General features: G+C 44.8%; 1 protein-coding gene across 1 annotated transcript in view; it reads left to right on the forward strand.

Moving 5' to 3' along the window:
• DopEcR (G-protein coupled receptor DopEcR) overlaps positions 1–22,921 on the forward strand; it is a 159,181-nt gene that overhangs the window by 92,853 nt on the left and 43,407 nt on the right. Inside the window, exon 2 of the mRNA XM_037414280.2 lies at positions 86–150. Within this exon, the coding sequence (XP_037270177.2) occupies positions 146–150 (5 nt within the window). The 5' untranslated portion in view covers positions 86–145. The remainder of the gene's footprint in view (positions 1–85; positions 151–22,921) is intronic.

Here is a 22,921-nt window from a genome sequence, read left to right on the forward strand (position 1 = left end):
AATGCAAAAAAGATTTAACATTCAGTGCACGTGATTATTATTTGATCTTCACATGTGACAATGTTTTGTGTTTAATATATTGCAGGTCCTACCATTCGAATGACTTCACTTGCCTAAGTGCGTTTCGTCTCCGGACTCCACATGAATGACGTAAGTTGACAATTTTCTGATTAAGCCTACCCCTACATTTTTTCAGATAAAAATGTTGATAGAGGAGATGGCTGTTCGATGTTACTTTTGAATTCACGCGTTGCCATTTGTTCTTTGTACATAAGCCCTCATTTTATTATTAATAGACAAAGTAGTTAAGCACAACGCGGTATTGGAGATTTAACGTTACATAGGCGTTACCAAGGTAGGTGGGGTGGGGGTGCACACCCCCCCCCCCCTGAAAATTTTCAATTTTGCTTGCTTATATGCAAGCACACATAAAAATACACACACAAGCATTCATAAAGTATAGTTGACCGCCCCCCCCCCACCCCAAAGTAAATTTCTGCCAATGCCCCTGTGAACGTGCATATGGTAACTCGCAGCAATATAGACGTGTTGGTTTCACTTAAAAACCTCTTTTTCATTCTTTTAGCACTTGCCTAAAAAATCACAGTGAATTGCCGCAAAGGTGAAGCAACGAACGCAATAGCAACACATTGGAAGGTCACGCGAAGAATGGTAAGCAGATCGAAACGTGCCCCTCGTTTCTGACGCACAAACGACGCACGAAACGCACTCAAGGTAGAGATGAACGCGAATAGGCGTCTCAGTCGTTACTTCGCTGTGTCTTTAAAGCGCGCTCTTTTCGCAACTGGAGACTGTGAAACGAGTGCAGTTACCATTCTGCGCCCGGTGACTACAACATAATCGTTCTGGTGCAAGCCCGGGACGGACGATTGTCTCCACCGCGAGATGAGCGACCGTACGCGCGAGCGTCTTTTCTCCGCGGGGCAAAGTACGTGTGGGAGATGAGAGCGCACCGCCGCCGCGTCATGGCGATCTGGCGATGCACGCTCACTGTGCCATCTCGATGGTAATGCTTAAAACACTATAGTAGTTTTCCCTAGGTGTCCATCGCCAGCGGTAGGGGGCAGATATAAATAGCAGGCCGTTTGAACGTTAAAGGAGGTGCCCCTTCGTTGCTAAGTGGCTAATGGCAGCAACGGTGTCCTGTCGTGCCTGAAAGGGAAGTACGGTAAAAAAAAAAGACTGATCCACTCGTATGAGAATCGGTATAACAGGAAAGTAAAACGTGTCTTTGTAGATGTAGTTTAATATTTACTGTTCATTATTAGAATATAGAATGTCTGTTGGTGTTTGACAACTAAAACGGCGTTTAACGCGAATGCACCCACAATGGCGCTTAGTGGTACATCTCCGTCCTCACGACTAACGTATGGTTAATGATTAAAGATGCCCCTGTGGCCATTTAGTCATTTATGCCTCTGGTAACTGCAATAGGTAACTGTAAATGTGGGGTCAAAGAAAACTCTGTGACAGACAGAAGAGCGCGAATGATTGATAGCCAAACTCGGGCTAAGGTTGCCTACTATAGCGGCATGTTAATAAATGTCACTGCCTTATTATAGGAAAACACAATGTGCGGTGTCCTCCCTGTTAGTTGGCCTAGATTTTTCGTGGCGTGAGCGTAAGGTAGGAACGGAGTACTACATCCAAGCGAAGCAGGCGCGTTGTATCTACTATAGAGCTATTTTTTGTGTGGATGGATGAGCGACGCCGATGTTTTGGGTAAGGTCGGACGCGTAGAAACGACGCGCTGAAAGAACAAGTCATGGATGTCATGGTCGCGATGCATTACTAAACTTTTTAAGAGCACTCTTGGAGTGCATTGGTAGATATAGAAGGCGGTTTTCTTTTTAATGTAAAGCCTAGAAAGTGCGTATCGTAGCGCTATGAATAGCGTGCCCAGCCTCTGTTTTCGCGGGTTTGACTCGCGTTTTCGGAACTTTCATTATCTGGCCGTCAGTAGTTTTTCCGACGTCATTTCTGTCTTGCTGGACTCCGACAGAAAACAGTTTCTTGCAAAAAAAAAGACCATTTTTTTTTTCATTATAGGAATCGGTATAAGGCGAAAGTGACAGGTGTCGTCACAGAAGTGCTTATTGTGTAGTGATATATGATAGCTTATGGAATGTTCATTGGTGTTTGGCAGCTATATAGCAGCGTTTGAAGCAGATGTGCCCAAGTTAATGCCTGTAGTGGCACATCTTCATTGCAACGAGGAACGCACATCATCAACAAACAAACAAATCAATCAATCAATCAATCAATCAATCAATCAATCAATCAATCAATCAATCAATGTAGCAGTCAATCAATCAATCAAAGAACTTTGTTTTCACGAAAAAGCGAACATTTGCGGTGAAAAAAAGTAGCCTGGAGAAAAGCTGTTCAATGACAGTTTGAAAAAGGCCCAGCCCCACATCGGCGCTGAAGTGAGAGGGTACAGCATTTGATCATCATGATTTAACCGTCATGGTAGGTGAATTTGTTGAAATATAGCTGGACACAGAGTATCGTGAATATCGCACAAAGTTACCATAAGCAAGCAGATAATAAACACTGGTACTCGAACTGCCCTTCCTTAAAGCGTCGTAAATTTATGAAAATAATTGACAATATTTTCAATAATTGAAAATATTTGTGCAGCGCTTATTGCGGCAGCACGAATATAACCCATCAGAAGTAAAGCTATACATGTACATGTTGCCCAAATTTTGGTCATGTGCGTGTAATTACCCTACAAACTAATTTCATTCCTTTATGAATCTTAGCATCGCATGCAGCGTTGGCAGACGCTGCGATGCGATTCGCACAAGAACGTATTTTTCTTCTCGAAAAAGCGCTCGTACACTTGAGCAGCTTTGTCGTTTGTCTTCGTCGTCACCAGGTTATCGACACGTGGGTACGTGTACACATTTCTAGTGAGTTAGCAAGCGACTTGAGAGGAGCTCTTCGAAGTCATAACCTGCCGCTCTGCACCAGTGATTGCACTTTTTTCGAGATGCCTGCATTAGGCACGAGCACTTGCGTTCCTCAACAGCCGGCTGGCTTGAAAGGCTTGCTTGCGAAAACAGAAAGAAAAAAAGGAATATGATGGGGCTCACAGAGTAAGCCGGAAGCTTGCACGCACATCGCAATGGTTTCCGCTTTTTCGTAAGAGTCATTATTACAATGCGCTCAAAGGCATACACCCATTAGCCGATTGGTTTTCGGACGCGCTTGATGAAGGCAAGCACACACGCACACACCAGACCCCGCATGGAAACGCTGTAGTTTTTTGCGCGTCTTTGCTTTTGTCTTCATCAAGGACGTACAAAAAAAGAATGTGGTACTCGAGCAAACACTGCCTTCCCGAACCCTTTTACCTTCGACGACACGCCAGGACTCAACTATGCAAACTTGAGCACAGCGCTAAGCGGAATTATAGTAAAAGTGCTCCCGTGATCCTAGATATTGTGGCCATCTCTAGCACTGTTGCCAGCACAAGCAGCGTTTTCTGGAGTGAATAAATGAGCTTAAAGAACTCTCTCGGCTGTCTGCAAAAAGCGCCGAACTGGGTGACCAAAAATAGGCATGTCAAACACCGCTTTAGGCATCCCAAATTGTGAATTAAAGCTCAGTAATTGTTTACGAAAATTCGAGTGATTTCAAACAAGGACGTGCAGGACTTGTATTTACGACGGGAACCAAGAAATGTTTTTGTTCGTGATTTACAGAGGTGCGAATGGTTGAACAATGGCATGAATTTCCCGCAGGGTTCCCAGAACATGGTCTTCCTTTTATTGTCTAGCATAGCGAGTGAAGCGTCCATCATCGAATCAGCACACTCCTGGGTCTCTTTCTTGTCTGGTATAGAGTAACAGTGGCAATGGTGCTTTGCTGCTGGCCTGAAAGTCACCGGTTCGATTCCCGGCTGTGGCGATCGCGTTTGGGTGGGGGCGGAATGGTGGAAGCTCGTGTGCTGTGCTTAGCCAGTGCGCGTTAAAGGACAACAGATGGTCGAAATCTCCAGAGCTCTCCACTGCGGCGTCTCTCGTATTCCTAACGTGGTTTTGTGACGTAAAATCCCCGGTACTATCGTTATGGATCTTTCTTTTTTTAATGGCCGATAGGGGCAGCACAGGATCAGATAGCCAGAGTGCTAAAAAATTGGAAACGGAGGGATCCCTCCTATCAGGTGGGTCTACTCATGTAACACAAGTTTCTCTCCTGTCGGTGAACAGACAAAGTGGCCCTCACCATGTTTGAGTATTTCCAGCTCGAAAGTGCAGTGACTGTGCTGGGCCCTCGCGATCACGTCTGCTAAGATTTTCAATGCTATGTGTCATGGAAAGACGTGAAATTTCAAACGGAATGCCACTGCTATTCTCGCGAGTGCGCGCGCCAAGATGAAGGGGGTGAGGTAAAACAGGTAATGGTCATGCTTTTACGTCGCTTCTTTACGCAGACATTGGTGCTTTGACGTCGCTCACCATACATTCTTAATCAGGTTTCGGTTAAAAGCTGGGTACATACAGAAAACCAGAAGAAAAATGTCCCGTTCCATTGTCATACCCAGTACTTTGGGCAGCACCCTATTGAAAGCGTGCGCCACGTTCGTGACATTGCGAGCATTATTGGAGGTGACAGTTATATTAATTGTAATTTTTGTTCAGCAGATGATTGAAATCTGAGAGAATTAATAAAGCACACGAGTGAAATGCGCATGTATTCTTACTTTTCTTATTTGTTGCTAATTACAGCGAGATGTTGTAGGCTAATCGGCCTCTGTTTCGCATGCGTTCGTGTTCTGACCGTTCCCGCATCGAGCCAGCGCCAGCCTTGACAACGCTGCACCTCTTTTTGGCGTATCATCTCTGACAGCAGTTCCAGTGGTGTGAAGCAATGCATCGCAGTTAAAGTAATTGATACCGCTCAGCCTTTCCAAACGTGTGTGCACTGTGGAATCCATTCCACAGAAACAGGCAATACATTACCGAGAACGCTAAAACGACCCGACATGTAGGAGCAGGCCTAAGGTGGCTATGAGCAGACTCTGGCAGCGCCTCCTCTTTTTTTTTCAGTGCCCAGGTGTCACACAGGTCCATCGTGAACTTTCTTACAGCGCAACACCAGAAAAAATACAGGACAGGGGAGGAGTAGGACAGAAAGAAAAGACGGCGCTGACTCACAACTGTTGTTTATTGGAAAAAACGGGGTGAAAAATATATATAGGTCCCGGCAGCCTACACCACAACATGCGCAGAATACGAGGTGCACCGAGGTAGCGTTATCACACTCATGGCAATAAACAAGCTTGGCCTAAATAACTTAATTCTTTTTCATGCAGTGTGACGGATGGTTCACTAACGCACTTGCTACCCGTAATCTTTATATGATATGCCTCAGCGATTTCTCTAGTTAGCTGGTTAGGATGCTTGAAGATGATGGTGGTTCTCTCAAAAATGGGACGACAACCGCATGACCTGCAATGTTCCGGCAGATGAAGTCGCGCGATCCCTTGAAGAGATAACTCATGCTCCCTTAAACGAACATTCGCACATCGTTTCGTTTGTCCCACGTACTCCCTGCCACACGATAATGGAGTTAACTCCATTATCGTGTCCCATTTTTGAGAGAACCACCATCATCTTCAAGCATCCTAACCAGCTAACTAGAGAAATCGCTGAGGCATATCATATAAAGATTAGGGGTAGCAAGTGCGTTAGTGAACCATCCGTCACACTGCATGAAAAATAATTAAGTTATTTAGGCCAAGCTTGTTTATTGCCATGAGTGTGATAACGCTACCTCGGTGCACCTCGTATTCTGCGCATGTTGTGGTGTAGGCTGCCGGGACCTATATATATTTTTCACCCCGTTTTTTTCCAATAAACAACAGTTGTGAGTCAGCGCCGTCTTTTCTTTCTGTTCTACTCCTTCCCTGTCCTGTATTTTTTCTGGTGTTGCGCTGTAAGAAAGTTCACGATGGATCCTAACCAACTGGCCCGACTTACCGTCACACAGGTCCCGTTAATTAGGGAGGCGAACGCCGGGCTAATTCCAAGGGCCGAAGTATCAGCCCCCCGAACCGCACCACGAAAGCGTGGACAATTTAGAAGTGGTCCTTTTTGACGCGCCAGCGGACGCCGGCTGTGGCCCAAAGAACAAGTCAGAGCCGAGAGTTGATAAACAAACAAAATTATATTCTTAATAATGGCAGATCAAAAACAATACACAAGAATGCACACTCCACAATAGTTGCATACAATATGTCACCAATCAAACAACGTACTACACGGTACAATCAGCCACACTCGAAACAATGGACACAGACAACAATACGCACCACAATGCAGTCGCCTGCATTGAACAATCAAGACACTTAAAGACTAAAGAGATAAAAAACCTATTCAGTCCAAATTTCTTGGAACAAAAGTCTGGATGATACTCTTCCGAGAATCACTCACTCAAAGTCCAGCGTTGTTGTCGTTCCACTGCCCCCGAAGTTTCTCTTCCAGGAAACCTCGCCGAAGTTTCTCGTCCAGGAAACCTCACGTCTTCAATAGGCCACTCTCCAAGCTTCAAGCTTCTTCGCCGGAAACACGTCGGCTTCACACACGCAGCTGTTGCCACGCGTCTTCGTGCGATAGCGGTAGACACACGCTCTTGCCTGTAGCTCGAGTCGTCATACATCAGGTGGAAATCATCTTCTTCTCCCGCTTTGTCGCTACGGACAAAACCTTTGCCGACTACACGGCGGAATTCCTACGCACTCTGGCGCTAACTTCCGTCTTCTCCTGCACTCTCGTCTCCGCTGCTCGATTAAATACCTTCCGCGCGAGATTCCAGAAAGTTCTCATCATTTCGTCGGCGCGATGCGCAGCGAAGGCTGGGGGAGAGCGCGAGACGGTACGAGGGCCGTCCACGACGGATGGCTCAACCCGGCATCACCACGCCCCTTTCCATCTAGAAATTTCGAGGGCTTGCTCGGCCGCCGATGTGGGGTGAGGAGGTTCGTCGGCGAACCTACGCTTCCGAGGGAAGAGAGTCGCGCGCCCGGGGAGCCTTTAGATGTTTGTTTTCTTTCTTTTTCTTTCGTTGACCTCGCGGCGTCACTGCGGCGTTTCGTCGCGAGAATTTGGCGGCGCGCCCTTTTTGAGTGCTCGTTCTGTGACACCAGGTGAAGGAGCGGATTTCAATGGAAGCGGCCATCGGTGCTAGTGTGGTGTTTTGCCGCCAGGTGCCGCAACTGGAGTAGAGATGCCGCCACATCGTCTCTCGCGCAAACGAATTCCGTGGCTGCATTTGAAGCTGCTATACGGCTCAGTTTTTGGCTGTCCTCGCATTGTTTAAGGTGTAATGGAAACTTGGAAACGATAATCGTGAAGTACTTGTTATTCTGGACACCCAGCTCTTTTCAAAGGTTTTAACCGTTCAGGACTACTCGATCGAGGCACTCGCGCATTGTCTGCTAGGCCGATACCAGATATCTCAGGCAAGTATTCAGCGGAAGATCGTTTTTATCACTGTGGCGTTTGCCTGACTTAGAGTTGCTTTGTTGACGAACTGAAAGTTGATTTTTGAGAGAAGCCTTTGTCAGGAGCTAATATTAAATGCTTGGGTGCCTAATGTTCCCCAATGCTTGCTACTCTTTAGTAGCGTAGTATTTATGCGCAAGCCCGGAGTTCATGCACTAAATAGCACAAAATGCCACTAGGCTGCTTCCAGGAATATATGTCATCATCCCTTCCATTCGCAAAGCATGACATATGTTACCACCGAGAAAAAACAAGTGTCAAAAAATGAGGAACTAAGGCAGGTGATTTCACCATTTAATAGCTTAAACAATGAAATCATCATGAAATAAACAAGAACGGCTCCATATGCAGCGCAGTTTCTGCGATCATTGCCTATGTTTTGAACAGGCGCTGTTAAAGTCTGAATTCTAATGCTAACTCTCAGATTGAGCCATGGTGACAGGCATGAAAAATCCGGCCTGTGGTCAGTTGCTTGAGCTTGTCTGTGAATTAGTGGAGGGATTGCTGTAGCATTACTATCAGCTGCTCATCTCCGTTTTTTTTTTCTACCCTCTAGCTTCTTAATTCATTACGATAGTTATAGCGCGAGAACAAAACGACGACACAGAGACAAGAAGGACACGAAAGACACGAGCGCTATAACTATCGTAATGCCATACCAACTAGCCCAAGCTGCCACACTTCTTAATTCAGTAGCGAGCAGAGTAGAGCCGAATGGTTGTGTGGTGGCTACCATTCAGCTTCGGGGCATAATGTTAGCGGTGTACACGGCAGTGATCGTGAGGTGCGCTGCTACAGATAGACTCATTTCCGGTGCAGTGCGCTCCCGTTTAGTGATTCCAATTGCCATGTTGCCAAACGTGACGGTTACTCTTCAGCCGCCACTACTTATAATATATAAAATACTAGGGTTGTAAATGACGGCTGTGTATTAGACTGTAGTACGAAGATTTAATAGGAGAATTGTTCTGCCTGATTACTGCAAGCACGCTCCCCAAACACCAGCGAAAGCTGCAATTTCACGGAGCTACAGCCGTAGCAGTGCATTAAGGCGATAGCTTTAATTGCCACTTCAAAAGCGAAAATTCATCGCCGGTGGCGTCCAGCATCTTCCTATTTAGGCGGCGTGTACACGAGTGACGCAAGAAATCATCATTAAGTGAAAACGTCATCATGTGACGTCGCATATCATAAATGTTTGTGACGTATCGGAAGGTCACATAACTTGACGGCATCATATAACATCTTGGTTTGGTTGAAATGGGCCGATCATGAGGGCAGTGCATAAGCAGCCGAGGGGCAGTAAACTAGCTTTGTCTCAAATTCTTGAGGCTGTAAGAAAACCATGTTGCACGCCGAAATATTCCGGAGGGAAGTAGAAAACATTCAGTGCAATAAATTGAAAGAAGACGAGGACAGTTTCCACCTTTCAGTCATCTCGAATTTTATGGAAATCTCAGTGTAGTTTGTTAATATCTCCCCATTCCGGTGCTGTGTTCCCCCATCATATTTTCATTTATACATAGCTGGTCTGACACTCTCCACAATTTGTCCGTTCTGCGAAATTATTTGAAACTATTGAACGTTATTTTGTCTCATGTCGTAACTACGCAGTAACTAGGAAAATAGTTCTAGCTATACCGTTTGCAAAGCTAGGTTTAACTTTAACTGCAGAAACTGTTCTAAATTTTGGTGCCTTCGTTTTGGGAAATCACCACAGAGATGTATTTGATGCGGTGTGTATTTTAATTCAAGACACTAAACGTATTTCAACATAAGGGCCACTTTGACAATTACTCAAGAAAAAAAAAATAGTCGGGAAGTAATTTTCGAAATGTGAATAATACGAGATATACATCCCAAATTAGTCGGGTTTGGCAAACTCTGCTGTTTATCAACTCCCAAAATCAAGGTATAGTTATTGTGTTATTGGGTGTTTTGGTTTAGGGGGTGGGAGTGCATTGTCGGCACTTTACATTGACATAATAGGCAGGGGCTCGGTTGGACAGGGAGGGGCGTGACGGACCTTCACTTCCTTGTACCCGTCCCCTGAAAGGGAACTGTGCGCGCCACGTTCTCTACATTTTCTTTCTGCGTCCCCCTACCCACTCCTTCAAGGAGCTAAGCTGAAGGATGCTTCCGCAAGGATTCATCGAACCGATTGGCACGGCTTTTTCAAGCCGCTCACCACGGTTAACATTGAGAACGTTTTTCTTTTCACTTCTCTTTTTTTTAATCCAACCATTTTCTCCTCTCTCTGTCTCTTTTATCCTCCTCCCCTTGAGTTTTTTTTGTTAGGGTGTTTTCACTGAAACAGTTATCGTACGTTCCTCCTTCATTTCATTACCTTGTCCCTCCATAATAATTGTTTTTTTCCTATTTTAATGAATAGACAATGACTCACCTGCAAGCGTTGTCAAAAAGAGTGCCTCTTTTCTTCAATCAACCACTTCACCATTCGTGCCATGAGCACGGTGGACCATCACGTGTGATTTAAAGTTCCAACGTACCACCTAACCATCGAGCTGGTTTCCATCAGTAACGTGCTTCCAACTGATATGGCGAACTTTAGGTGCGTTTTGGTGAACGACGTTGGTCCGACTGACATCACGTGCAAAATAGACGCCAGTTCGAAATGACCAATTAACACGCTGAAGGGCCGCCGTATCGACACGTGCACGGACACGGTGAAGCGCATTAGTAAATCGCCAGTTACAGCCAGGCAACAACTACGATGTCGATCATCGACAGAAAAAACAGAAATCCAAGGAAGTAAATTCCGATGTTCTCCGTTTCCTTTACACGTGGCGAAAGCCAAATCTAATAAGATTTGATGATATCGGCGATCATTGCGAAGCCACACTAGTGCTACCGAACGAGAAAATGTTACATTAGCCTCGACGTCAATCAACTAGTTCTCGTTTACGCAGAGATACTGCTTGTGAAACACATGGGTCTTATTTACTTACGGGAAGGGCATGTGCATGCTCGCTCATCATATTGAAATACATGGCGTTTTATTAATGATCGAATGATGTCATGATATTGTGCGCTAAAATCTCAGCTGAAGCGTGGAAATGCCGCTGCTGAAATCCACGATAGTGACAATGACTGGCATGATTAGCGCATTTCATACGTTGTTTTTAACTAAAACCAAGAGTCGTCCGTTTTCACTGATTTCAATACGACGAGCCAGCATGCAGCATGTCTGTTCTGTAAGTAAATAAGACGCATATGTTTTCCAACCAGCCATATCCCCGCGTAAATAAGAGCTAAGTGGTTAACGTCGAGGCTGATGTAACATGTCCTCGTTCGGTGCAGAATGCAACCAAGCCATTGACCTCGGGTGAGTAGAAAACCACGCTGAGTGCAGAAAACATTTTTTGAAGCACAGATCAAGTGTGGCTTCACAATTAGAGTTGATATCATCAAATCTTATTATAGTTGGCTTATCGCCCCTTTGTAAGGGAACGAAAACATGCGAACTTGCCTCTTTGAATTTATGGTATTGCTGTCAATGATCCACGTCGTATTTGATGCCTGGATGTTGCTGGCGATTTACTCGTGCACGTCGCCGTCCATGCACATGCTGACGCGGAAGCACTTCACGTTTGTAAGCTGGAGCGACTTTGCACATTGAAACTATCACCACCTAATCAAAACCACTAGCAGGTGCCTCACCGCACGGTGGCGTATTGGCGTGAGCGGCCGCCTGATCCCAAGGAAGCTGCGAAGTAGCGAAGGTGCTTCCGCACGATGGAACAGCCGTGAACACTTCGTGTGCGCGTGCGTGCGTGCGTGCGTGCGTTCGCAAGCGCGCACGTCCCCAGCCAATAGCGCGCGAGAAGTCCTCACAGAGCGGCCGGCTTTCTCCTTGCTCTCTTTCTTTGCTCTCTCACGTGTGATGGGGCGCTAGCATTTCATACGCACGTTATACGCACGTTACTTTGCGTACGCATGACTTGTTGATGCGTATTCGTTGTGTCATTCTCCTGCTCTGATTTCGAAGAGGCAGGGCAGGAATTGGCCTTGCGATTGCTTCACGGCTCCTTCTCCCCTAGCAACTCGTGCCGTGCCCGAGCAGTAGTCTATGGTTGCTGCCGCGTCCCATTTCACTCCTGCTAGCGGTTGGTTTTTTGGGAATTGGGTTGAACTAAGTGCCTTGGTCAAGCCTCATATTGTTTAAAAAGGTGTTGACCTGTGACATGAATAATGCTCTCAAACCATGCTCGAAAACATAGTTTAAGCCTGAATAGCATTCATATAGCCTGAGATTTTGAAAATTAGCATTTATAGACGCTTATAGGCGTTTAGGCACAAACACTGCAAATAGTAATTTATGGTCTATATAAAACACTATAAAAAACCTCCTTAACCTCTAATTCATGCTCTCATACATCAAAGTGCCACGATAGGGACGCAAGGAACAAAATAGGCATTTGCGTGTAATTCAAACTACACTCATATTTATGAGGTGGTTTCGCCCAACAATTAATATTAAAAGTTTCAGCGTTATGAGGAAGCAACTTAATTGACTTTGGGGAAGGGGGAGTGCGAGGTACTAGTGGCTTTTAATTATTCCGTGAATTCTTCCAGACTAAGGTTTTCACACACGCAGGACTGTTTTGCCAAAGAATTCTTTTTTAATGCCAAGCCACACTTTACGAAACTGCTCTGCTTTATTTTGATTGATTGATAAGTGGGGTTTAACGTCCCAAAACCACCATATGATTATGAAAGACGTCGTAGTGGAGGGCTCCGGAAATTTGACCGCCTGGGGCTTTTTAACGTGCACCCGAATGTGAGCACACGGGTCTACAGCATTTCCGCCTCCATCGAAAATGCAGCCGCCATAGCCGGGATTTGATCCTGTGACCTGCGGGTCAGCAGCCGAGTATTTTGGCCACTAGACCACCGCGGCGGGCGCTGTTTTATAGTACACAGTTTTTGCATTGGCCCACATTTTACCTAAACTAAGGTAGTGCGAAAATAATGCGGAACAGTTGACACTACACTGTATGGCGTACACTGAAGTCGGTAGCGACAGTATTCTGAAGAGCTGGAACCGACCTCCATCGCCAAAAAGGTAATTCGACGTAACGGACCAAAGAGAGACGGCGGAGAGGGAAAACAATGCACTCTCAGAAACCTGTGATGTGTCATATTTCGGCACTGCGGCATGCTAGTGATATGGAAGTTAAGCCGCTGTCATTTTATTTTTTATTTAATTTCAGTTTTCTGATCTATCCAGGAGTGTCGCCCTCGGAGGAGATGCTTCGATCAGCTACACTTTTCGCTAGTCGATGAAACGACGCGGAGTTTCCACGTCTGATTCCGCGGGCCGGAGACTTTTTTTTCTGGATTTTTTCTTCCTTGCGCTTTCACACACACACACACACACACACACACACACACATATATATATATATATATATATAGTGGGAGTAATAATTCAATGGGCCAGTTAGTCTTCGTGAAGGTATGGGATATGGCACAACGGGAGCGTTGTCAACAAGGATAAATATATTTATTTCCCAACAGTTTCGGGAGGGGTCCTCCCTTCATCAGGGGATGAGTTATACTGACATGAACTTCCAAACTTCGTTGCTGCCGCGTCCCTCTCGCCTTGAAAGATGTTTGCGAGAGTGAGAGGGAACTAAAAAAAAGGAAAAAAAAAGAACAAAAAACAAAAAAGGGGGAGAAAAAAAACGAAAAAAAGAAAGAAAAGAAAGAAAGTAAAGAAGAGGAAGAACCACTGTCAATACTGAGAACGAAACCAACTGTCCGTGTACGTCCACATACGGTTCTTATCACGTGCTGTTCAGTTCTCGACGTGTGTCGGGCCACCCAAGATAGTCGCCGCGGTGCCGGGAGGGTCCGTGACGGCGTGCGTAAAGAAAGGGTTTCCCCGTAATGGGTCGGTCGGCGTGCGGCGTGCGTAAAGGAAGGGTTTCCCGTTAATGGGTTGGTTGGCTCTTTACCCTTAATCTTCGTCCGTTTCCCTTCAATGGTCATCAAGTGGTAGGCGAACGTAAACACTTTGTATGTGCATGTGGAAAAAAGAAGAAAAGGAAGAAAAAAGGAAGAAAAAAGGAAAAAAAAAGAAAAACAAAAAACAAGAAAGGACAGTGTACACGTACGAGTCAGTCAGAAAAAAGCATGGTCTCCAGCTATCAATCTTTGTCACCAATTTTCTCCTGGCTTACTTCTCGGAGGCAGTTGAGTTTTCAGTTTCAGTTTTTTAGTTTTATTGAGCCTTTTCTTCACAGAGTTGCGAAAAAAAAAACGCAAGGATAAGAGCAAAAAGCTGCTATGTAGCAGCTTGACGAGGCTCCTATCCCTTTTCACTTGGCATTACGAAAATCCGCAGAGCACAAAACATGAAAAAACAATTTGACGTTGATTTTCAAAACTTCAAGAAATTAGGAAATAAAAAGAAAATGCATCAAAATTACAGCAGTTTCAGGTTTACATAAAGTAAGCAAACCACAAAGAGAGACAAACAACAAAAAACAAAAGATAACAGCGTGCGGTCATTCATGAAACAATGCACACGTTGCTAAACGGCTACCAAAGTATTACAAAATGATTATACAACGTTTACAACACTGTGTATGCGAAAAGCACAAGTTTTAATGCACAAGGGAAACACTGACGAGTGAAATGTTGCATGTCTTACTCGTAAAAAAAAAAGGAACGAAAAAAAATGTCAAAGAAAGCAAACATCATAGGATGCCATGTTACACACGAGCACTATTATATATGTTTCTTTTACATATAGTACTGTAGCCGGACAACTAAAAGAAGCTAAACTACACGGCGCCATTTTGGATGAGAAGGTTCTTGAGTTGTTTTTTATGTATATTAAAGATGTCGAGCCTTTTATTTTCAAACGTGTTAAAACAAGCAGGAATACAGTGTTCAAGTCTTCTCAAACCGTGATTAGTTCGCGAATAAGGAACGAACCAGGAAGGCCTTTTCCGAATGTCATAATAGGATTGTGTATTTTTTTTGAGGTTACACAGTTTAAGAAAACAAGCGTTGTTTGATAGCAAGCTTTGTTTGTATTTCATAATAAGGTTGAAACTGTGTATGTGATCGATTGGTAAAATCTTATATTTTCTGAATAAATGACTTGTATGTGCGTCGTATGGTACGTTTGCGATATGACGAATCGCTTTTTTCTGCAGTAAAATTATTTTGTTCCGATTTGCTTTAGATGTATCTGCCCACACTAGACTACAATAGTTTATGTGAGATGAAAACAACGTATTATAGAGTAAATGTTTAATGTTTGCTGGAAGTATCTGTCGAAGTTTAGAGAGAGCACCACACGTCCTAGCTATATTTCTAGTTACTTTATTAACGTGTTCGTCCCAATTAGGATTTTCATTAAAAATTACTCCTAATGATAAAACTTCTTTGACAACCTCAATTTTTTCGGGCCCGAGATATATATCTAAACCACGACAGACAGCCTTCTGAACCGGTGCGAATACCACAGCTTTGGATTTTTTTGTGTTGATCATTAAATAATTTGCAGTACTCCACATGAAGATGTCGTTAAGAATGTTGTTGGCTGAGTCTACAAGCTTACCTAAATCATTACCATGAAAAAATGTACTAGTGTCATCTGCATAAATTATAAAGTCCACATATTTGCTGACACTTGTTATGTCATTTCCGGGGTCCTCGTTGATGCGGGCTACTAATGTTCGAAATTTGAAAATCAAATATGCCTCACGCTGTTCGCGCTCGCGTCTATTTGAGAAACCGGACTGCAAAAGAGTTACGCTGATATTTTCAAAACTGTGGTTTGGCAGGCACAGACATCTAGATAAAGGTAGCTTCGGCAGTGAAGTGGCGTGGTACCGGCGATTATTGAACCGCAGCCGAAATGGCGTGTCTGTTTGGCCGATATGTTCTTGTCCGCAGATGTTGCAATGTAGCATGTATATTACGTTACTGGAGTCACAATTAAGGCTTTCAGTTATGCAGAATTTGAAATCCGAGAAGTTCGCTTTGGATTCACGTGTTGTGACCATCTGTGGGCATACGTCGCATCGAGCTTTTCCGCAGGGATGGCACCCTGATTGAAATTTGGGGGTGTTTGTTTTTGCTCTGACAAGAATGTCCTTCAGATTTTTATCCCGGCGGTACACCACCTGAGGTGGCTTCGCGAAAATAGAAGTTAGTCGTTTGCTTTGCCTGATTATGTTGAAATGGCGGAAAAGTATGTTGTTGATTCGTGATATATATATATATATATATATATATATATATATATATATATATATATATATATATATATATATATATATATATATATATATATATATACGTATACGGTGCATCACATCGGCGTCGACACCAGCGGCGAAATTCAACCGAGAGTGTCCTTATAATTGCTATCACACACAAAATAATTGCCCGCAGCTTCCCTCGGGGGAACGCTGAGGAGGATGCGGAGCATATAATTGGTTAACGGGGTGTTAAAGTGCGACTTACTTGGGTCGATGGCTAAATTGGTTAACGTGGTTGTGAAATGGGGTGTTAAATAGCGACTTACTTGGGTCGCTGGCTAAATTGGTTAACGTGGTTGTAGAAGGGGTGTTAAATGAGTGAACACGTACGACACGTATCCCGTTTTCGAAAGTGCGGGTCCTCTTGTCGACGCTTACGTTTCAAAGCGGCCGAACCCGGTGCTGCTGCTCGACGCTGACGTCTCTCAGCGGCTTCACGTTCTCTAAGTTGAGCATCTTCCGCTCGACGTCGACGTTTACGTTCGGCGTCGCGAGCTCTTCTCCGCGCTGCCTTGTCTTCGGACGACGACTTGGTTGCGGTTCCGCCAACACTTTGGCCGGCGCTGGTCGAAGGGACGTCGATCATTGCGACCTCGGACGTCGACGCGCCGTACAAACCAACCGACGAGCGGCAACTGAGCGAGCGAGCACCGACCTTGAGTATATATACAGCGCGACGGCGCATGCACTGTCAGCTGTCGAATGTTCGAGAAGGGGGAGAAGCGCAACGGCGCATGCGCGCGCGTCAGCTGCCGATGTTCTCGAAGCGCGACGGCGCATGCGCGCGCGTCAGCTGCCGATGTTCTCGAAGCGTGACGGGGCATGCGCGCTACATTATACAGCTAGCGAATGGTCGTGAAGAGGAGAAGCGCACGCGGTGTGTAGAGGAGGAAGGGTGCACAGATGGTGGAGAAGTGAAGCGCGCGCGGTGTGTAGAGGAGGAAGGGATGCACGGATGGTGGAAGAAGGAGGAGGAAGCTTGCGGACGGCGCCGCACTACAAGCCTCGAGTATTAGATGCTGCGCATCTAAAAAACTTCGCTCTGAAGCGTTACAAGAAGCGGACACCATCCGGTAACCCAATGTAACGACTTCGCGCATACGCAAATACCGTATACACGCTAAAACGCGACGTTCTTTTTTTGTTTCTCTAGAAGAGCCAGGAAAGTGAAACTAATGAAAATGCAGTGTCTTGCTACTTACAATATAATCAGGCTTGCTGCAATGTTTTGTCAGGAGTCTCCTGTCCCCGAAATAACCCAAATGTATACATTACGGCTGAAACTTGTATAGCCCATCATAGTCAAATCTTAGGAGTAAAGCTTTATTAGATGAGGCTCTTATAGATTTGAACGTTTCATGTGCTTTGAAAGTGGTAATGCCGAAAAGCAGTTCAAGTGGCTGCGAAGGAACGGAATAGCAACACTTTTCGACCACACGAGCATTATGTTTGTGCATCCGTTGGTGCCGTCTTTTGTTGCTTGGTCTTAATGGCGATGACTAGATTTGCAGAACGAGGGGTGCTTCCTGGCAACAGGCGCACCGTGATAGATGGTCGTCGGGTTTTTTTTTGTTCTTTCTGGCATCTATTGAAATTATTAAACCAGTGCTTCAGCTGTTCTTCTTAGCTGGTTTTAGGCCGCGTCGTTTCGAAGCACTTCTTCTTCCAGTAATGATAAATTTGCGGCAAGTATTTTTATTTCAATTGTTTTGTGTTTGGAGAAAACTGAGGGCATGTCACTGTAGCGGAAAAACTCGAAAAGAAACAGTAATAGGTAGAAAGATGATTGATATGTGGGGTTTACTCTCCCAGAACCACCGTATGATTATGGGAGATGTCGTAGTGTAGCGCTCCGGAAATTCCGGCCACCTGGGGCTCTTTACCGTACACCCGAAGCTGAGCACACGGGTATATAGCGTTTTCGCCTCCATTGAAAATGCCACCATCGCAGCCGGTCTTCGATCCCGCGACCTGCGGGTCAGCAGCCGAGTATTTTAGCCACTAGACTACTGCGGCGGGGCAAGAGGCATAAAGGAGCTTGGAAGACGGCCTCTTATAAATTATATTCGTGTCTCGCCCTACACCATCATGTCCTTCAGTAAGTACCGACTCCCTGTAGAAAAAGTAATCGAGGAACGGAAGCACAAGGCAAATCAACTAAAACACAAATACAACAAAATGGATACGGCCATGTTTGTTGTGGCCATGCACGCCGCGGTTATCTAGTGACGAATGTACTAAGCTGCATCTTCAATGGAAGTGAAAATGCTGCAGGCCGTTGTGCCGCAGATATGGGTGCGCATTAAAGAGCCCCAGTTAGTCACAATTTCCGGAGCCCTCCACTACGGCATCTCTCATAATCATTAGGTGGTTTCGGGACAATAAACCCCACGTATAAATAATGTTTTGGCCACGAGTGGTCATGCAATAATAATATCTGGGCTGTTACGTCTCAAGACCGAAATATTCTGTCGTGGAGAGCTCCAGAAATCGGAACCATTTCAGGTTCTTTAAACGTGCTGGGACACCGCGCCCTACACAGGCCTCTAGCATTTTGCGTCCATCGACATGCGACTGCCGTGGCCGGCATCGAACTCGCGACCTTCGGGCGAACAGCCGAGCACCATAACCACTACGCCAGCGCGGCAGACACGAATCACGATGCTGCACTGTAAAAAAAAAATTACTCCGAGGTCGGAGTAAAACGCTTATTCTCTAGCGCCTCCCCCCCCCCCCCCCCCATTCGGAGCAAAATTTTTGCTCCGGCTTGCCAGAGGAATTGCGTGGCGCACCCGGAGTACTTTTTACTGGTATTTTTCTCCGGCTGGCTGGACTGATAACGTGCCACCTCCGGAACATTTTTCGCGGGTTTTTCACTCCAGCTATCCAGTGCTTTTGTGTGGTACCTCCGGAGTGTTTTGCGAATGTACTTACTTCGTCCCAGCAGAATTTCGGTATGTGTACCAGTACTTTTTAGAAGTGTTTGCTCCGCTGTTTATTGTATGCTGATTGTTTCACGCATTCGTTAGATGAAGGAAGTCCCTATTCTCATGAAAGCACTGCAGAGGTACTGTGTATTGTTTTCTACAGTGCTGTAGCTGATGAAATTCAAGCAAACACTGGAGTTTTTATTCTTTGATTTATTAAAAATAAGATGCCAATTGTGCATGACTACCCAGCATTTAGAAAAAGGAGACATGAATAAACAGACATGCAAAAAGCCACCAAAAACAAAACATCATAAAGACAGATCAGATGAAATCAACAGCACTCAAGTTTGAAGCGCAGCGCTTCAAAATAAATCCCATAATGCTGCAAAATGATGCACGAAAAACAAAAAAAAACGTGACCACCAAAAACAACTCTTCACCCTCCCCGAAGGACCAACCATCAGATTCATTGATGCCGCAAGGGTTGAGCTCATTTCATCCTGCATAACTATACATGACTATACAAAATAATTATATAACTATACAAAAATAATTATACATGAGAACAGCAAATCATGCGAGAGGCACGAAAACTGAGCCACGGACACTATACAGCCTGTAAGTCTATGAGAAGAAGCAAGTTCTAAAACTGACGACACACACACACACACACACACACACACACACACACACACACACACACACACACACACACACACACACACACACACACACACACACACACACACACAAAGACAGCATGGGCGTTCAATATCAAATCAAGAATCACATCCGATGTGATCCGGTGTTAGACAGCCACCACATAATAAAAACGCAGCTCCCTGACCCAAACAAAGTTCAAAACAGGGCCAAGTTTTCTGTATATTTCGAAATCGCTAGCTCTGCCTTTGCTGAAGTATTCAAAAGCAATTTTGGACTACAATAATCTTATTTCAGTACTTTTGCAGACGGCATCAGCATTGCCCCTCCCGATAATTTCCTAATTTTATCAAATAGTAATTCTCATTATTACAGTAGCATTTTAGTACATGCTCATCGTCATACTTCTAGCAAAGTGGGCCCTTATAGTTTGCATCACTGCGGCCTGTCTTTAAGGAAAGCCTAGCTTCATCTCCTTTGTAAAGTAATTTTTGAGATAAATTGGCAATATTTCAGTTGTTTTTAATTTGTGCTGCCCGCTCTTTTTGGTAGTTCTTGTTGTGAACATTATTCAAAGTAGTTATTGTATGAGCATGTATTTCTTCAAGACGAACAGCCTTAATGACAAAATAAGGAAAATTTTACTACAACGTAAAAAAATAAGCAATAAAAGGCACAAATATTACGCCACCTAAGCCAACTGTTTTTTTTTTTCACACAAATACGGGAAGGCTGACCTGTTTACTGAACTGAAAGGCCCGTGCACACGTTCGGAGGACACAGAAGGTGGTGCACGTGCAAGGGTCTTGAAAAGCGTCCCAGACTTGAAGAAATGTTCTTTTCCCTTCTGTTCACAAGCCAGTGTCACTGCATTTCCCAGATCAAAACTACTTCTCAGCACTGTTGGCACTCCTGTCTTGTGCAAAAAAAAAAAAAAAGACTGAAGCCAGAGGTACGGCAGCACGACTGAAAAGAAAAAAAAGTGCAGCAGCAAGGATAGTAATCTTTACCATCACTAAGACAGAAAATATGGCTAGTTTTTCGAAAGAGCGCCTTTTCCTTTCTCTCTTTCACTGCAACGTCCCCTCCGTCTTAAAATGTTCAGCCGGGCTGTCATATTACTTAACTTTACTCCCCCCCCCCCCTTTCACAGGAACTGCACGACTTGTTCTGCCAAGCAACCGCTCTTCTTTTTTAAAGACGATAGTCTTTCAACGGAAAAGTTTTGGTCTGTCTGTATGTATGTACACTTGTCTATTTGTCCGCCCTAACAATACCTCAAACGGCCCCAAACGGCCAACCCCATCCGCAGCGCCCACCAATATTGCTCAAGGTTTAGCGTTCATAGTTGTGTGGTTGTCAAATAAAAAGCAATTATTGCGCATATCTGAGGCGCCACAAGAACGCTTCAATGTTTTGTATGTCTGCCTTTATACTAGAAGAGGCACACACAAGTAACTCTAAGCAATGTAGCGTTTAATCGTGCTGCGCTGACAGTGCAACGCGATGCTTATAAAGGTGTTTCCAACGCTTTGCTATGAAGTCACGGTGGTGGCACCTGCCCGTCGTTTTGCGTTCTACACCTTATCACCTCCGAGGCTGGCGCGCATCTTTCTCCGCTGGCTTCACGCTTTCGTTTTCAAAGATAACTGCTAGATGGCACTTGTGTCTAACGTGCCTTGATGCGCTCGTTCACCTCCACTACACGCTTGAGGCACTCTAACGCAGGGCCTGCAGAATACCATTCACCGATTTTCTTGCGCAGAACATCAAATAAACGTTTTGTTCACTCTCTCCAGACGCAAGACTATAGTCTTTCGACGACAGTTGCGGTGTAACATGCAGATCTGGAACCAATTTTTTTTTGCATTTCTTGTCTTTCTTATCATCAGTTTGTTTCGCCCCTCTTTTTGTTTTTCTGAAAGCACCGCGTCCCGTGAAGAGTCTAGTATACTTCCAGATTAATATCGCATATACCATTTCTCCAACCAAAGTAACTTTTTCAGAAGTATGAGTGCGTGTATGCGTTCTAAAAGTCTGTACCATTTACATTGGCCTACCTGAGTTCACTACATTTATAAGGAATTAACACTGGTTTAAGTTACTCAAGTTTTATTATTCAGCCTACACATTCTATCAAAATAACGTTTACGCAGTGGTAGACATTGACCTGGCGTTTATTGATATGAAATGTGGACAAATGTTACCATTCATGTGTACTGACAAGACTAAAAATATCTTTTAACCAGTTAGGCTTACCTATAACAATTATTAACGTTTGATAAAATCGATCTAAAACTCTGCTGTTTTATATTGTTGTATATGTAATCGGCGCTCCAAATATTACAGCGACTTGATTCAATTTACCGAAGTTGTTATGGCGTTAATGCTGCGCAAAAAAGAACGAGTACACGAGTGCGCAAAAAAAGAACGAGTGCGCAAAAAAGAACGAGGAAAAAACACGTAGTCCAAACAACGCAATATCGGAATTCTGCTGATTTTTCACTGAATTCTAGTGAAATGAACTAACTGTTTTGTTTATCAACCCAACATTATTCAGTCTTAGCACTACCTTAAAATAAGAACACAGGTAATTGAAGGATAGCTCACTCACCATTTTTTTCGCCACACCAGCAACCGCCGGGTACCTCAACACTCGGGAAATAACAATGTGTCGTTCGCTGCCAGGAACCAACCCAGTTACCGTTCGCACAACTCCCTTCTGTCACTTGGAAGTGTGGCAGCTTGGGCTAGTTGGTATGACATGACAATAGTTATAGCGCGAGAACAGAACGACAACAGAGTCCTTTGTGTCTTTTTTGTCTCTGTCGTCGTTCTGCTCTCTCACGATAACTATCGTCCCTTTCGTCATTGATAACTTTCATTGCTGCTTGACGCTTGTGATAGCCAGAAGGTGCTCAAAGCGATTTCGTTTTCTCCAACGCGGCCGAGCGCTTTGCACAATCCTCACTGCACCGGCTTGGTCGGCGCCACGTTAGTTTGTGGGGAACGGCCTCCCACAGGCGAGGCTGTGTACGTCACTCCTCGAACAGGCAATGAATGCCAGGGTTGCAATGACTTGGAGCAATTGGGGAGCATCCACCGAGGCAAAAGCGATGCGCTGGAGCATTTCCGGATGAACCACGGGAGCATAATCAGGGGATTGGCCCCGTTTTCTTTTGTCCGGCGATCACCACAGGAGAGCGGTTGAAAACGAATGTATTTGCTCCCGTAGAATCTGGTTTGAGGCCACTGGAGCAGAGTGGGCTCATCCTTCCCCAATTCCTTCCAGCTATATGTATATTTTTGTTTACAGTGTGCATTCGTCGAAGATCGCCTAATCAGGTAGCACATGTTTTCCGCGGCTCTCCCATAGAAAAACTCTCGAGCCTTTTCGCGACCCAACAAGATAGGTTAGATACCAACTGCTTGATGCGCGCCCATGCTGACTTCTTCTCTTCTGTGACGACCTATATTAGCCACCTCAGGA

The sequence above is a fragment of the Rhipicephalus microplus genome, chromosome X (genome assembly GCF_043290135.1).
Source record: "Rhipicephalus microplus isolate Deutch F79 chromosome X, USDA_Rmic, whole genome shotgun sequence".
Classification (NCBI taxonomy): domain Eukaryota; kingdom Metazoa; phylum Arthropoda; class Arachnida; order Ixodida; family Ixodidae; genus Rhipicephalus; species Rhipicephalus microplus.